General features: G+C 39.3%; 1 protein-coding gene across 3 annotated transcripts in view; it reads left to right on the forward strand.

Moving 5' to 3' along the window:
- Window positions 1-16,087, forward strand: part of LEPR (leptin receptor) — a 1,381,011-nt gene that overhangs the window by 1,232,378 nt on the left and 132,546 nt on the right. For all 3 annotated transcript variants that reach the window (XM_044085570.1, XM_044085571.1, XM_044085569.1), the window contains exons 16-17: window positions 5,939-6,034; window positions 8,141-8,246. In XM_044085570.1, the coding sequence (XP_043941505.1) occupies window positions 5,939-6,034; window positions 8,141-8,246 (202 nt within the window). The remainder of the gene's footprint in view (window positions 1-5,938; window positions 6,035-8,140; window positions 8,247-16,087) is intronic.

Below are 16,087 nucleotides of genomic sequence, written 5' to 3' on the forward strand. Positions count from 1 at the left end.
CTGCTAATCTGTATGTAAAAATCCAAAGTTGTATGCAGTTGACAGTTACATTTTATGCACTCTGTCTAGGGTACTTCCACCTGTGTACTGTGTGTATGTAAACTCCCACATTCATGGCATGTCCATCTTTCAGACAGTGACAGATATTGACATCGGACAGTGAGTATGGACGACTGCTGACATGGGTATTGCTGAGAAGCATTGTGGTTGGCACTGCAGTTTTTGGAACATGGCCCTGTCTACCACAGTACTGCCCATAGACCACTGAGACACAACCTTCCATGCCTCCATGCTGACCACTTCCAGACAATATTGAACACACAACAACCTAATACACAGACCCCTGGATATTGTACACATGCAACAATTTATCTTGTAGATTGGGCCAGCTCAGGTAATCTGTGGTCCACTGATATTACTCCTCACACTTACTTGTTGCTGCATTTCTACATAGGATTGTGGGGGGGGGGGGCACACCTGATGACTTTAAACATTTGCTATGACTGTGCTGGTATTTCAGGTACTCTGTTGGCTTCCATTTCATATTGTATTTTAACCTATCTTGCAGACTGGAGGCATATCAGTAGTGTACAGATCTTCAGTTTTACTGACCCACATTTCAGTTTCAGACTTGTTACCCTTCAGTACTAACATACAACTGCCAGACCTGTTGTAGTCTGTCTGTGTAGGTCTGGAAGGGGGCTGTTCACCATTGCTATCAATTGGAGGCCTTAACCCAGCCTTTATTTATGGTCATCTACACCTGTCCTGCTGGCTGAGGCTGGTGGCGGGTATGTGAGTCTCACTGACATGTATGTGTGTGTCCTATGGACACAAATTTGGGCCATCACATGTACTAAAGTGGGATTTGTCACCTTGTCTAGTACTGCCAAGTATGTTGACACCAGTATTTGTTATGGATTTCATGCTGCCTATATAGGTGTCCACTATCTGCTGCCATCCCATTCAGCCACCCAATTCCCTTGCATACTTGCGTCCATACCATAGATGCAACTATCAGGATATACTACTCTATTCAGTAACTGATAGTAAGAGTGATTTACCTTGTGGCTGGACCAGTATTGAGGACAGTGCTGGAGGGCTGGATATGTCAGATGCACATAGTACACTCCTTATACATGGTAAAGCACAGGTAGTGTCATGTTTGGCATCCCTTTTATGTATGTTCAAGTCAGAGAGAGGTGTCATTCCCTGGGTCCCTACCATGTCAGTGTATGTGCTATGCATTGCTTCTTTGCCAAGGCCTGGGCATACTGGGCATACCTCCTTCTGCCTACATGGACAGGCTCAGGTAGTTCCTCCTCCAAGTCACTCTGTGCCTGTGATGGCCTTGGCAATGGTGGGGGGCTGTGTGGCCTTGCCCCATGCTGTTCCTGCTGCAGCTGTTTCTACAGGATCATATTGTGTAGCATGGCACATACTATGAACATTTGGGTACATGTAGCTGCAGAGTACTGCAAGACTCCACTGGATATGTCCAGGGAGTGGAACCATGACTTGAGCATTCCAAACACATGCTCTATTATGATTATGGTTTGTGTGTGTGCCTATTATGGAATTCTTGTTCAGCTGTGTGTGCATTTCTGAGGGGTGTCATCAGCCATGGCTCCAGTGTTTAGCCATCATCCCCCACTAGGTGGCCATATGGGATGTCCCCACTGGCAAATGATTGGCACAGCTGTGTCATGTGCCAGATGTGGGAGTCGTGATAGCTTCCAGGGCTGCCAGCGCACACATTCAAGATAATGTCCTGGGCATTGCATATGACCTGGTAGTTGATGGAGGGGAAGCCCTTGCGGTTTATGTAGACTCTACCCCGCTCACTGGGTGGTGCTTTGATGTGTATGCATGTGTAGTCTATAGCACCCACTGCCTCGGGGTATTCTGCTATTTGGTGGAAGAGACACATATTGCTGGTTAATGCCTCATGGGTGTTGAGGAAATATATGTGCTCACTGACATGTGCTGACATGGCATCCAGGAACTGGTGGAGTACCCTGGATGCCGATGCCTGTGAGATCCCCATGATATCCCCAGTTGCCCTTTGTAAGGTACCTGTGGCTAGTATTGTTAAGCTTACACATATCTTGGTATCCACTGGGATGGGTTCCCCTCTGTTGGTTCTGTGTGTATGAGACAGGGCCGGCACAGCTCAACAATTTGCTGTAGAATGTCCCTGTCCACCCTATAGTGCTCTACTATCTCCAGCTCATGTAGCCCCTGGTAGGTTACCCTGGGTCTGTACACTCTTCTCCTCCTCCTCACTGTAGGATGGTTGTCAGCATTCACATCCTCACCACCCTCCGCCTCTTGCACATATTAATGTATGAGAGCGACAGCAGCCCCTACCATTTTGTTAGTTTTGTCAGGTAAAATTTCCCCATCTGTGTACTCTGGTGGTGTAGAGTTTGTGGGGAAAAAAACAGACTGAAAGGTGTTTGCATACTTTATAGCAGTGTGCTGGGTTTCTGCCTGTGTAATTGGCTGATTCTGATACATTTCACCTGCTTGCTATGCTAGTTCTCCTTGATTGCCTTCCTACTGCTGTTTTCCCTTCCCATTGACTTCCCATTTAAGCCCAAGGTGCACCACACATACCCAGTACTCAGATGTGAACAGAGCTGGTATTTCCTGTTTTTTTTTTTTTTTGTTTTGTTTAAAACCTGGTGCGCACCGCGAACACCTGTTTATGTAAGGTAAACACTGCTAGGCAGCCTCAGACACAACCCCTTCCTTAGCTTTGCTTAGCTATGGGTAAGCACAGGCCACACAGCTCCAATAAGCTTACAGCATGCATAACACTCCCCCTTATGAGGTCATCCACCTCTTAGACTTATACAGTGGTGTTGCTGCACCAATACAGTTGGGTGCAAGCTAACACTGAGAGGAAATCTGTGATTCGGTATCACTCTCCTCATTTACATAAACCAGAATGCTAATTCATAGCTACCACACTCACACTGAGCCTTCCCCCTTAGCAGCCTTTTTCCCTGGTATTGTTGTCTTATGCATGCCAATGAATATTATGGCAAAATGCTGATTTGGGTATAAAACCTTATTTCCCCCTTTTTTCTTATTTTCATGGCAATCCTGTCTGTGCACTGCTGCCCTACACTTAAATGTCTGAGATTGGCCAAAAAAAAATAAATATTTTTTATAAAATTGCAACTATTTTTCATGCCAATGGCCATACATTTGGCCATTGGCATGCCTGCTACATTGAATACATGCTTTCTTTCCAGCTGTCATGCCTCTGTTTTGTAAATTGCAGAAATGTATTTGGTTAGTAACCGAATACATTTCTGCAGGTTACAATATTCCTGCACAGACGTCTGCCTGCTTCCTGGATCACTGATTCACCTTATATGCATGGTTTTCACCAGTAAATGATGTAATTAGCATATAGCAGTGGTGTCCATGCAGGAATAGTGTAGGCACTCCATGCAGAACTTGTACAGTACTAAATGATATGATATTGGTCTCCACTTTGTAACATTCCTGCATGCAATACATTTGATTCATTGTGCTGCAGCCTCCATAAATACTGTGTATTTGAAGCCTAACATACGGTAACTCATTGGGCTATCCTATGTGTAAGCTGTACTGGTGAACTGTACTGTACCATTTCCTTCTCCTTAATATTCATAATGTAATCCCTTTCTTATTGTTTAAACACTTCCATTTAGTTGTCTAAGAATAACGTGCATTATGGTTTTGTTCCAAGTAGTTATTGAGCCACTCCATCAATCCATTATTTTTCTCTCCGGAATTTATGAATAGTGGAACAATTTTCCTAATTCTTCTTTTAGCTCTTTTATTGATATCTTCAAACTCAAGGAGACCATGCTGTAGTCAGATATGATCTTGGTACCAGGCTCTGTAATTACCATCTCACCCATTTATCTAGTATCAATAACTTACATGTTTAATCTACTTGTGACATATTCTTTAAAACTGTGTGTCTAATTCCGCAGATGGCCACTAAATGTAGCCCTGTTAAATAAAGTTTAAATATTTTACAGCTTTAGGTATCCTAATCCTGCCTACTGATATTCTTTCTATCTCTTGATCAATTGTCACATTATTTTTTCCTTTCTCCACTGAACAGTCAACTGATAATTAGGGATATCTTTAGTAGGCCCATAAAACTACCCAGTATGAGCTCTCTGTTAGGTATTTTCTTGTTAAAAAACAGCCACCCCATTGTGGATTAGTATCAGTTTCCTGCTGGTTCTGTTCTCAATGCTGATTGACTAGACTCATAGCTCCATTTTGGTTGATGTTTTTTTCTTTAAGTTTTCAATTTTTTTTTTCTTTAAGTTTTCAGTTTGTTTTCCTGGATAAAGTCAAAACAAGCCTAAATCTGTTTAATTTTACTTTAAGCTATCAGTGTATTTTATGTAGTGCCTAACCCCGTGACAGTCTATGTAAAAGGCTATCTTCCTTGTCACCTGTTAACCCTGTTTTAGTTATTTTATGTTCTTAGTTTCAGTGGTCTTGTCTTTTTGTTTTGACTGGTTACTTTCTAATATGTTGTGTACAATTCTCTTGATGTTTGTACCTCAGTTACTTATTTTTGAGCACATCAATATGATTCCTGATCATTCTGACATCTCCTAATGTACTCACAGTGCTTTCAGATATCTAACTCGTCTTCACTTATGACAAAATTTACTGGAAGGAAAAAAACTTCTGCATTGCAAGAGAAAAGAGATTTTGTTCTGATTTAAATGAAAAAAACAGGTTTAAGTCAACTATACCCAGTACGTTTTTTGTTTGTTTGTTTTGTATAATTTATTCACTTTGCAATGGAAATATGTACCTTTATGGCTTTACTCTAGAAACAAGCCATGTTACTTACCTTTTAGCTCATGTATCTCCAAAATCTAGTGTTTTTCCTAAAAATTCTGATTTTGTACATGAAATTATTTTTATCATATACAATAATTTAGTAACCCCCTAATTATTTCTATAGTAGTATCTCATACTGCCAAGTTATTGGAAGAGAAATATAAGTCACTAGACTAAAAGTCATTGAGGGTATAAAATAAAATTAATCAGGTCTGATTAAATTTATTTTATACCCTCAATGACTTTGTGTGTGTGTGTTTGTGTGTGTGTGTGTGTGTGTGTGTGTGTGTGTGTGTGTGTGTGTGTGTGTGTGTGTGTGTGTGTGTCTCTGTGTATGTGCATACATGTGTTTGTGTTTCTGTGTGTTTGTGTGCATATATGTGCATTTACTGGGGGCGCAGTAAAAAATTCAGTTTACTATAGATAATATTGCAAAAGTTACATTTCAATATGAGCATTTGCTTAATATTACAATAAATATGTATAGAATCTGAGTTGTTAGCCACATAAAAAGTAAATAAAAATGACGTAGGTAGACTTGCCAGCAATAAAGAGATTGTGAGCTTGAGGCTTACACAATAGACAATACAGTTCTGCAGCGGTTTCCTCGGAAAAGAATTGCACTATGCATTTCAGATTACTAGACATTTTAATATTTATTGACCATACAGATGTTGTGAAGAATTGCTTGGTGCCATGTGCAAATAGCATAATTTCATTTCTCTACCGCTAGGATGAGTTCACTTCACATTGTAAGAAATGGTCTTTAAAACTTGAATGAGAATCAGAACAATATGAATGACACTGACTATATCTGCTGGCTTTAACTATGACAATCACCAAGGAACTTGAGACATTTTAATCAAGTCATAATGACTTTCAGAGAAGTATGAACAAAGCAGAACAATAAACATGAGTAAGGACATGGTACCTTACATGCACAGAAAATGTGCACTTAATAAATGTGCAGCTATTGTTATTTTCCATCAATTGTTTTGTGGTATTTTAAAACTAATTTTGTTTTCTTATTACTTTACCTCATATAACTTTTTCTGTGTTATTTCAGATCATTTTGTTCCTATAAATAAGTACTACTTTACCCTTTATCCAATATTTCCTGAAGGAGAGGGTCACCCAATAAACATGAATATAGCTGATAAAGGTAAGGAAATGTCACAAAAACTTGTCATAATATGTTACATATTCAGAAACTAATCATAGAAGAGGATGTCATAAGAGTATCCTGAATTCCTTTTTCCTGTTTTGAAGTTTCACAATAAAAGTAAAGTAGTCCTTGTGTGACAAGAAATACAGCACCCCCCCCCTTTTATTTTGGAAGGACAGCAGACACATTTCACCTGTAGCATCTACTCACCTTCAAATAACACAGCACTAAAAACATTCTCACAATAATGGAGGTATGAGTGGGAGAAAGCACTGGATTTATAGAAGCTCTAATGCAGAATATACCCTTATGGTATTTTGTGTAAGATATCAGCAACATAGGAAGTGAGGAAAATTATTCATACCTTCAGATATTAGCTTCTTGTGTAAGTGGAGAAAAGCAGAAGCACCAAGGATCGGAATTCCCAATCTGCATTCACTGCAAAAAAAAAAAAAAAAAAACAGCCTAAACAACCCCACATAAGTTTTTTCCCAGGATGCAAGCCCCGCCACCTGACATGTGGAGCAACCCCCCACCCTCACTCTCCCTGAACTTATAAATACCAAATCCACAGCTGCTCCAACTCAAAGAACAGAGAAATTCTCCCAAAAAGAACATCGTTATCAGCACAACTCACTCACAGTGATTTCCAGTTGAAGGAACTGTGATTATCATCAGAGTGAACACCAGACAACTGAAGTTCAAGAATTCACTCATTGGTTAATGCAGATGTTAAGGTCTGGCTGCAGGATATTTCCATAGTATATCGTTTATGGATTCACCAAATAGCTGCAGTTACTATAGTTGTAATTGTTTATTCCAGAAAAGAATCACAAATAAATAATAGATACATTCTTATTCACCTGTGTTATAAGCGTGAACATGGATCAAACAGTGTAAATTAACATTATGACAAGTTTCAACATGTATTTTTTATATTCAGGGGAATTCAATCTTACTTTCTTGCTTTTCCAATTATTTCTCACTCCATAAATCCTTGATTTTCAATCTATGTTTCTGATTGAATTTGATTTCATTACTCTCACACTATTTACTTTATTTCCCTTTTTTCATATCAAATGATTACTATATGGAATATTTTTCTTATGTTTGCAGTTTTTTCACTATGTTTATCAGACAAATTAAAAATAAGCTTTAATTACTATTAACACATTTATCTGTTATTCTATGAAAAATGTTTTACCTGCCTTGAAAGATTGATTTATGTGGCTGTTATGCCCTTTTATTGCTGCTTCATTTTTTATTATTAATAAAGTTATTCAAATCATATAAACAAACAGAAAATACACACACTCACACACACACACACACACACACACACACACACACCAAATTATCATAGAGGCATCAAATTAAGCTCAACAAATAGTCAACAAGTGAGTCAATGGTGCAAATTCAACATGATAAAAAAATGAACAGTATTTACCTTAAATAAGCCTCCTGTGAAAATTGTCCACACATCCAGGGGATATGTACTGCATATAAAGCAGACAACAGCCAGAAAAATCAATCCATGAAAATGGACAAAGGGTAAAAAACAATACTAGCATAAACAAGTCAAGCATGGTGTGAAAAAAGAAGTTAATCTATGCACAGTTTCTCTTAGAAGCCATGATTATAGAAGTGACCAATGTGATCACAGATGGTAGGCTAGCCTCCATTATTGCTGGACACAGTTTATTTGATTCTATGGGTTAACAGATTATGGACAAATGTATGAATTACACCTTTAAGATAATCAGCATGGAATGGGAAATGAGACTAATCTGGTAAGAGGAACAGGCAGTGGATTGATGCACTGCTGTTCCTTCATCTAAATCTTATAGCACAACATTAGTTCATTGTAATGAAAGTATGTGAAGACAGGAACATGTATCTAGGATGATAAACTTGAGTCCCTTCAGTAGGCTAGAGAACTATAAGACAGCTTCTTAAATATAATTCATTTTTAAAAGCTCACAAATAGAAAAATGTTAGGAAAGAGTGCATGAAACACGAGTACTATGAATTTTTATCTGTCAAGTTCATGGAACAGTGCCACGCATTTATTCATCTTGACAGACTGTCTTTATTTCATTTCAGGAAACAACATGAAGCATGAAAATGATACAGAACCATACATTATTCTTTTAATAATTGTTCTCTCAACAATTTTGCTAATTGGAACAATTCTGATATCACAGCAAAAGTAAGTTAAACATTTGTATTAAAATAAGTCATATTTTGAGTATAATACATAATGAAAGGTCAGGTTTGCAATATCCTGTTTTATCATTTATGGATTGTTGTAGACATTTAGCAGTTCAATAACTACACTTACTATGCACACCTTAGAGAATAACTTGAAAAGGTCACTGTAAATGAGGCATTATCATTCAGGTAAGCACTCAGATCAGCAGGGGCATATGAATTGATGGTTCTTCATCTACTTACATTGAACAGACACAGAGAAAATGCATTAAAATCTGACAATGACTCATAAAAGATATTCATAAACACTCATTCACAGAATGAGTGTCTTGGATATGAATGTATAAATGGACAACGTCAAACAGGCCAATTCCAGCAAGATTTTTTAAGCAGATTTTGTTTGAACAAATTAAATAATTAATGCCTAAAAAGTAATAGTTAACTCTGGTTTCTGGATCAGATTTGTGATGAATACAGTCCTACCTTCAGTGTAAGTGAGTTACTGTGGAATGCTAGAATAAACAGGTTTATACAGAAATATTATTCCTCAGTAAATGACTCCAATATTAAAGCTTTATGAACACACCTCACATTAAACAACAACCCTGGGATTCAGAAAGGCTTATCACAATGGAGAATCCTTATTTTTAGGTCCACCGTATGATACTAAGCCTTTCTGATGCTTAGACCACCCTACACATGTGGTATTCCACTCATGGGGGACTTAGTGCAGGGAGCAGTCTCTCAGGCAGAGCTGCATGCTAATATTGCAGTCCAGGAATGTAGCCAATGCTAATTATCCTTGTGCTCTATTCCAGAAATGTCAATGGCCCCAAGTACTCTGTGTGTGTTTGTGTGTGTGCGTCTGTGTTGTGTTTGTGCTGGATCATGCGTGCAGGGGAGTATGTGAGTGTTTCTGTAACTCTGAATGACTGTAGGGTGTAATGTAGGGTGTAACTTTTGTGGTGATGGGTGGATGTAGGTGTGTGCGTGTGTGTGTGTGTGTGTGTGTGTGTGTGTGTGTGTGTGTGTGTGTGTGTGTGTGTGTGTGTGTGTGTGTGGGTGTGTGTGTGTGTGTTTGATTGTCTGAATGTGTTGTGTATAAGTGCTGGGGAGTGTATTTGTTAACCTGATGTGTGGTCTGCTAGTGACAACACTAGTGTGGTCAGATCTGACAGAGCTAGCATGCAATTCAACAACATACTAATGAGCTGATAATGAGGTCTTTCTCTTGTAGCTGTCTATGAAATCTGGTTAATTGATCAACCTACCTTGTGCAATAAATATAAGCACCAAGCTTTTTTTTTTCTGAATCCTAGAGCATTTCTTTTTTCCATTACAGACTACAATTTTTGTATGCTTATTCTGAACAGCGCAGGTATGATAATGGTGTATTATTACATATGTTGCTTATTATCTTAAGAAGATGATATCAAAGTGCAAATTAAGCCTAAAAATTACACTGGGGAAAGTATGGAAATAAGGCCCATCTAAAGTACAACTGCATCAAAATTTCCTTAGCTTACAGCAGTTTACAATAATAACTACAAAAGTAGCTAAGGCCTTGCTTCTTAGACCAAAACAAATTCCTTTCTATATGAAACCAAATCTTAATTGGAAAGAAATTAAGCTAGTTGTATGTGTTGTTAGTGACTGCCGAACCAATAATAACATTATTTCTCTAACAAGTAAAACTTTGCCATAGAATACCGACATTTTCTTACATCTTCTTCACAGGATCTTACTGATTGTTTTCAGGCTTACCCTCCTTGCACCCAAACACTGGATACCCCTTCTCCCCCCACAACCTTATCTTTCACTGCCACCTTCCACTCATTAAAAAATACTATTAAGATAGATCCTTGAAAGCTTACATAGAGGCTAACATGGCTCCCTGGGGGTTGTGTGTACTCGTCAAGCCAGGGATAGGCACTGAAGACACTAAACTTACAAAGGTATGACATTTATGTTCAGGCTTAAGCCTCTATTTTATTTATAAAAATATTTTTTTTTCATATTATGAGGACAGATGCCTACTGTATGTTTTAACTATAACAGTTAAAAGATTTGTTAATACTCAAACAAATACTGTGAAGTATTGGCCAAATTTAATACATAATTATAGGACAGGCAAGAAGATTGTCATAAGGACAGAGTGCTCACTTGGCATAAGCCTAACAGAGAGAGAGAGAGAAAAAGAGATGTTTGAACAGTAACAAAACTGTCAGATTCAAGTTTAACAGTCATTTGTTGTGGTGCTAGTGACACAACAGGTAACACACTTGCCTTTGAAGGCTGTGGGTTGTATTCCAGCACCAGGTAGACTGATTTCTGAAATTGTAGTGCAGTGCAGTATGGGGGTGTTCCACTCCTGAGTGTGTCTTCATTCAAATGAGATGTTAAACTGAGGCCCCATCTGCTTGTTTGGATGGTAGTTCAGCTATAAGCAAAATATCCTATGGCATATATTGAAAATTGGAGGGGTCCTTTATTTATATACAAAATAACTCTTATTTACAAAATATGCACATATTTACATATGCAGAAATATATAAATATACAAATCTGTTTCCACATTCTCATGATTTCCTATACAAAATGTTCATCTTTATTAGACCCCCCCCCCCTTTTTCCATAACTACCATCTGATTTTACTTAATATTGTTGACAAAATCCATTTACCATTAAACATAATATAATTTATTCTTTCATTCCATATAATCCATATAACATAAAATAACTTTTTATCTATTCCTTTAACGTATTCTTTGCTTCTACTTTTATAATATCCACATTTAATCATATCCATGTTTATTTTATCCACTTCTTTTATATCTTTAAAACATCTTTTTTATATAGTTTCCCTATAACCTTTTTTACTGTTTTACATTTCAGAAACACATGTTCTGTAGTTTCTTCTCTTGACAATGTAAACATATTCTATCACTTTTCCTTTTATATGGCATATTTCCATTTACTAGCAATTTATCTATTACCAATCTCCACAACAAATCTTGACATTTTACTTTCTGATTGCACCATTTGCTTCTTATTTTTATAGCTTTAATTTTTCATCTGTTAGATTTTCCTTTGGTTTTACATAGTAATATTTTATCATTATATTCTTATATCATACTTTTCTATCTTTTTCTATATCATCAATTTTTATTTTCCACAAAAATATTTCCAGTAACATTTTATTTCTCTATTTATACACTCTTTTTCATCATACCCCAGAATCTATCATACTTATATTTATACACTTTTAATACCAAACTCTCATCTTTTTTGTTTATCCACTTTAACATTTTGTACAATTTAATGAAGCAGTGAATACCACTGGGTTAATTAATCATAGACCTCCTTCTTCTTTATTTACATACAAAGTCCTCTTTTTACTGGGTTTAATCTAGAACTCCATATAGGAGAAAATATTATAGGTTCATAGGTGTGTACCAGGCTAATGGCCCTGTGGCCTTTATAAGCCTAGCCCATAAAAGTGCCCTGGCATTGTGCCAACCATCACTAGTTCCCAGTGCCTCTATCAAGTAGAGTCACTGGAGTGATCCCCAGGGTGAACTTTCTATTTCCCATCCACTCATCAAGATTTATGTATGGGAAGCCTTCTCCAGAGCATGGGCAGTCTCTGGGTTATGAACTTATCCTTCCAGCATGATCTGTGTTGATTGTGGTAATGAGGTTGAGGTCTCTGCATCGTGTGGTGTGGAAGAATTGGGATTTCTTTAGATGCAGCATTTCTAACAGAGCTGGGTCAGACATGGCTTTGTAAGTCAAGCAGACCTCTCCTCTTAGTAGACGATATGAGACAGAGAATATCTAGAATTTTTTGAGTCTGTCCATGTAGGACATGTGTTTAAGGCCTAAGATCCTCTTCGCGAGGTACTTTTGTGGCCTCCCCAGCTGTTGCAGGTGTCTAGTGAGGTGCATTCTAAATGGGCCATTATACTCTATGATTGGTCTAATGAGGGAAGAGTAGCGAGAAATGATGACCTATTTCTTCCTGGATGCAAAGCCCTTGCTAATGAGATGTGCCACATAGAAGGACTTTCTGACCACAGTGTCAATGTGGAGGTTGAAGGAGAGGTTGCTGTCAACCTGTGTACCCAGATCTCTTATACTTCCTTTAGTGCTCAGTGGGCTCCCATCCATGTGGTAATTAGTGGGAACTAAGTTTTTCCCAAAGGGGATGATGGCACATTTTTTGGCATTAAGCTTAAGGCCATGGTTTTGACACCAGTAATTGGTCTCAGTGAGGCCTTTCTGTAGGATGTTTGCATCACTTGGGGAGTTAATAATGGCTCCCAGATTGCAGTCATCTGTGATTTTGGTTAGCCAGAGTCCCTTCGTGTTGGCCTGCATGTTGACCTGCCAGTAGATGTCAAACAGGAGAGGACCCAGGACTAATGACTGTGGAATCAACTCATGACTTGTCAGCAGTCTGACCTGGAGGCCACTACTTTCACACTGTGTGTACTATCTGTGAGCCAATTTGCAGCCCATCTAATGATATAAGAGTTTATGCCTAGTTTGGTGAGCTTATCAATAATTCCAGAGTGAGGAATGGTATCAAAAGCCTTGGCCAGATAAAGGTAGGCTGCATGAACTGCCTTACCTTCATCCACTGCTCTGGTGACTAACTCAAAGAAGTCAACCAGGTTGACCAGGCATGATCTACCTTTCACAAAACCAAATTGCATGGGATCTAGAGTTTGGAGATTCCCTATATCCTTATTAATTAGGTCCATGATGATGCACTTCATAGCCTTACATATCAGACTCATCAGGCTAATGGGGAGATAGTTTCCAGGGTCTGTAGTCACTACTGCTTTATGGAGAAGGATGACTGTAGCACTGTGCCATTTGGTAGGGACAAAGTTGGAGGTGAGGTTGTGAGTGAACAGAGCACACACATGTGGTGCCAGTTCACTTTGTAATTCATGTAGAACACAGCTAGGGATATTGGTGGGTCCCATGGAAGCTGTATTCTTGACCTTAGACAATGCAGCTTTAACTTGTGCTGCAGTAATGCAGGGTGTCTGGCATTCCACCAGTGTTAGGATTGGTCCTTTAGGGGGGAGAGAGTGGTAAAGTTGGCACTGAATCTGTCAGCTAGTATGTTGGCTATATCTGTTGGCTCAGTATAGTAGGTACCATTGTTCAGAAAGTCAGAGCAAATCTAGGTATTGCCATGGAGATTCTTTATGTAACTAATGAAGGCTTTGTGGTTGTTTTTAGTTTCTCCTGCAATTCTGCCTTCATAGCTGGCTTTGGAGGTTTTGATGAGGGATCTCAACTTTTTGTTGAGGCTAATAAGGGAATTTTTCCAGTCATGGGACTTCACCTTTTTCTGCAACAGTTTTTTCCTTCTGTTGTAGAGTTTATTAATGGCAGGTGACTACCAGACTGGCTTCCTTTTTTGGAGGAGAGCGTCTTGGTTCTGTTGGGTATGGCTAGTTCCATGCATTTATGTACATGTTCGTACAGTGCATTGGTGTATGATTCTGCAGCAGTCATGCATCTGTTTTCCATTGGCATGGGTGCCGTGAAGTTAGCCACCTCTGTTTTTAGGAGTCCAGAGTCAGCTTTGGGGAAGTTTTTCATGGTGGATACCTTTGTAGGGAGTGTGAGTGAGATGTGGATTTCCATGGTGATTAGTTTGTGGTCGGATCTAACCAAGTAGGAATTGACTATTGGTGTGGAGCAATGGTTGCCCATGTTAGTAATAACCAGGTCAAGGATGTTGCTTTCTCTAGTGGGGTAAGAATGAGCTGGTCCAAGGCATTGGAAATGATAAATTCAAGGAAGCATTGGGCCAGTGCATTAGTGCTTGAGTAGTTTTCCCAGTTGATGGAGGGGTAGTCCTAGTATGAGAGTGTTGGGTTGGACTATGGTTTTAGGGTGCTTAGGAATATGGATTGAGAGTCTAGGGGCATGGTTGGGGACCTATAGCAGGCTACGACCTGGATCAAAGTCTTACCCAATGTTAGTTGTACCTGAAGTGTCTGAGATGCATTATGCTGGGCTACTAGTCTGGATGTGTGCATATCCTTTATGAATATGGAGACACCTCTGCCTTTGGAGATTTGGTCCATGTTTTGGGGCTGAAAGGTGTGGAATGAGTTTTAGCCTGGTAGCACAGGGGTGCTTTCTGCTGCTTTAAACCAGGTCTCTGTTACATCACCAGTGTCGATGTTCTCCATTTTGAGGAGTGCTTCAAGCAAGTGAACCTTGAGATTAAGACTTCTAGCATTAAGCAACATGAACCTCAGATTGCATTTATTTATAGCTGTTATGGTGGTAATTTTGTCTTTGTAACACCGCCTAAAAAAGGCACTATAGGGGTGGCAAGATCCTTAGCCACTACCTGCAAACCCAGGGGTGACAGATGCAGGCCATCTTTGGCAAAGCTTTGAGGTCTGTCAATTGTGTCATCACAAGTAGACAGATACTGGATCCCCTTAGAATGACACCAGAAACTCAGCCAGTTGTTGAAGTCAATCATTTTTTATTTGTACTGTGGTATCATTCTGGGTGATGTTAGGATACTGCTCAGAACTAGTGTCATACCTGCCTGGGCCACATAATCCGAGAGCTCCACCATGTCGCTTTTCACTTAGTCCTGGGAGGTGTGTCTCAGGTCATTCAAACCCACATGGACATTGACAGAGTCATGCTTGTACTTGTTGTGGACTGACCTGAGTGGATGTGTTATGTGTCAGATTCTGGTACCTGACAGACAGCTGACTATTGAGTGGGACATCTGTGTGCCTCACTATTGAGTCACCTATGATTAGTGTATTGGACAAGGTGTTTAGCCTTACGGGCTTAGGTTGAGGGCCACACTGTGGAAGTGAGCTATGTGTCCTGTGGTCTGCGCTGTGTTGTGATGGTCGAGTGCATTTCTGTCTTGGAGGTCTCTTTGGGTAGATTTCTATTGAGTGCTTCCACAAAGGTAGGTGTGTGATTTGTGTTTTTATGTGAAAGCTGTGATAGTGGGTGTTCTGGAGGGATATGTCTTCCATGTGGTATGGTGCAGGTGTTGACCTTCTTCTCTTGACCAGCTAGTCCGGTCTTGGCTGGAGAGTGCATAGCTTCCAATTTGGTGATAAAAGTGCATCTCTCACAAGTCTGAGTGTTGGGAAGTAAGAGGAGAGGGTTGTCTGTGTACATGAGGCAGTTGCTAAACTGCCTCAAAATGCCCAAGTGCACCAGGTTAATAGAAGAAAGCACAGGGAACTGCCCTTTAATCATGCCAGGAGGGGTGGTCAGAACTACTAAGTACTGGAGCTATTTCCTTGAATAGTAACTAGTGCTGATGGCTCTTAGGTGTGCTATAATAATTGCTACAAAACCTGTTGAAGTGCAAAGTGATTAGGCTATTTGAAGTGTAAGAGAGAAAGAACTAGCAAGATCTATGGGAAAAACTGAAGAACAGACTTTCTGATACCAGTAATAGTTTACCTCAGCTCAGCAACGCTGAGCGGAGCTTAAACAAGTGCAAATCCGTCCAAACACGGGCTTTTAAACCAGAAAGTTGAAATGGATGGAAAATTGCCCAAACGTTCAATAAACTACAATTTCTGGACCAGAATCCACCCCTTTTGTGGTAGATAAGCTACCTAATGCTTATCACTCCCACTGATAAGCTAGAAGGCTTCCCTCCAACACAGAAAGGCTCAGAAGCTTACAAACAGTCCTGGATGAAGCAACTCTGTATCAGGACTAGACTAGTTACAGGAAAGGTGGGAAACAAGTGCAAATTCAGGCTTTTAAACCAGAAAGTTGAAGGGGGTGAATAAACTGCCCAAATAGCCACTA

This window comes from Protopterus annectens, chromosome 10.part0 (assembly GCF_019279795.1).
Source record: "Protopterus annectens isolate FY-2018-M chromosome 10.part0, PAN1.0, whole genome shotgun sequence".
Taxonomy (NCBI): domain Eukaryota; kingdom Metazoa; phylum Chordata; order Ceratodontiformes; family Protopteridae; genus Protopterus; species Protopterus annectens.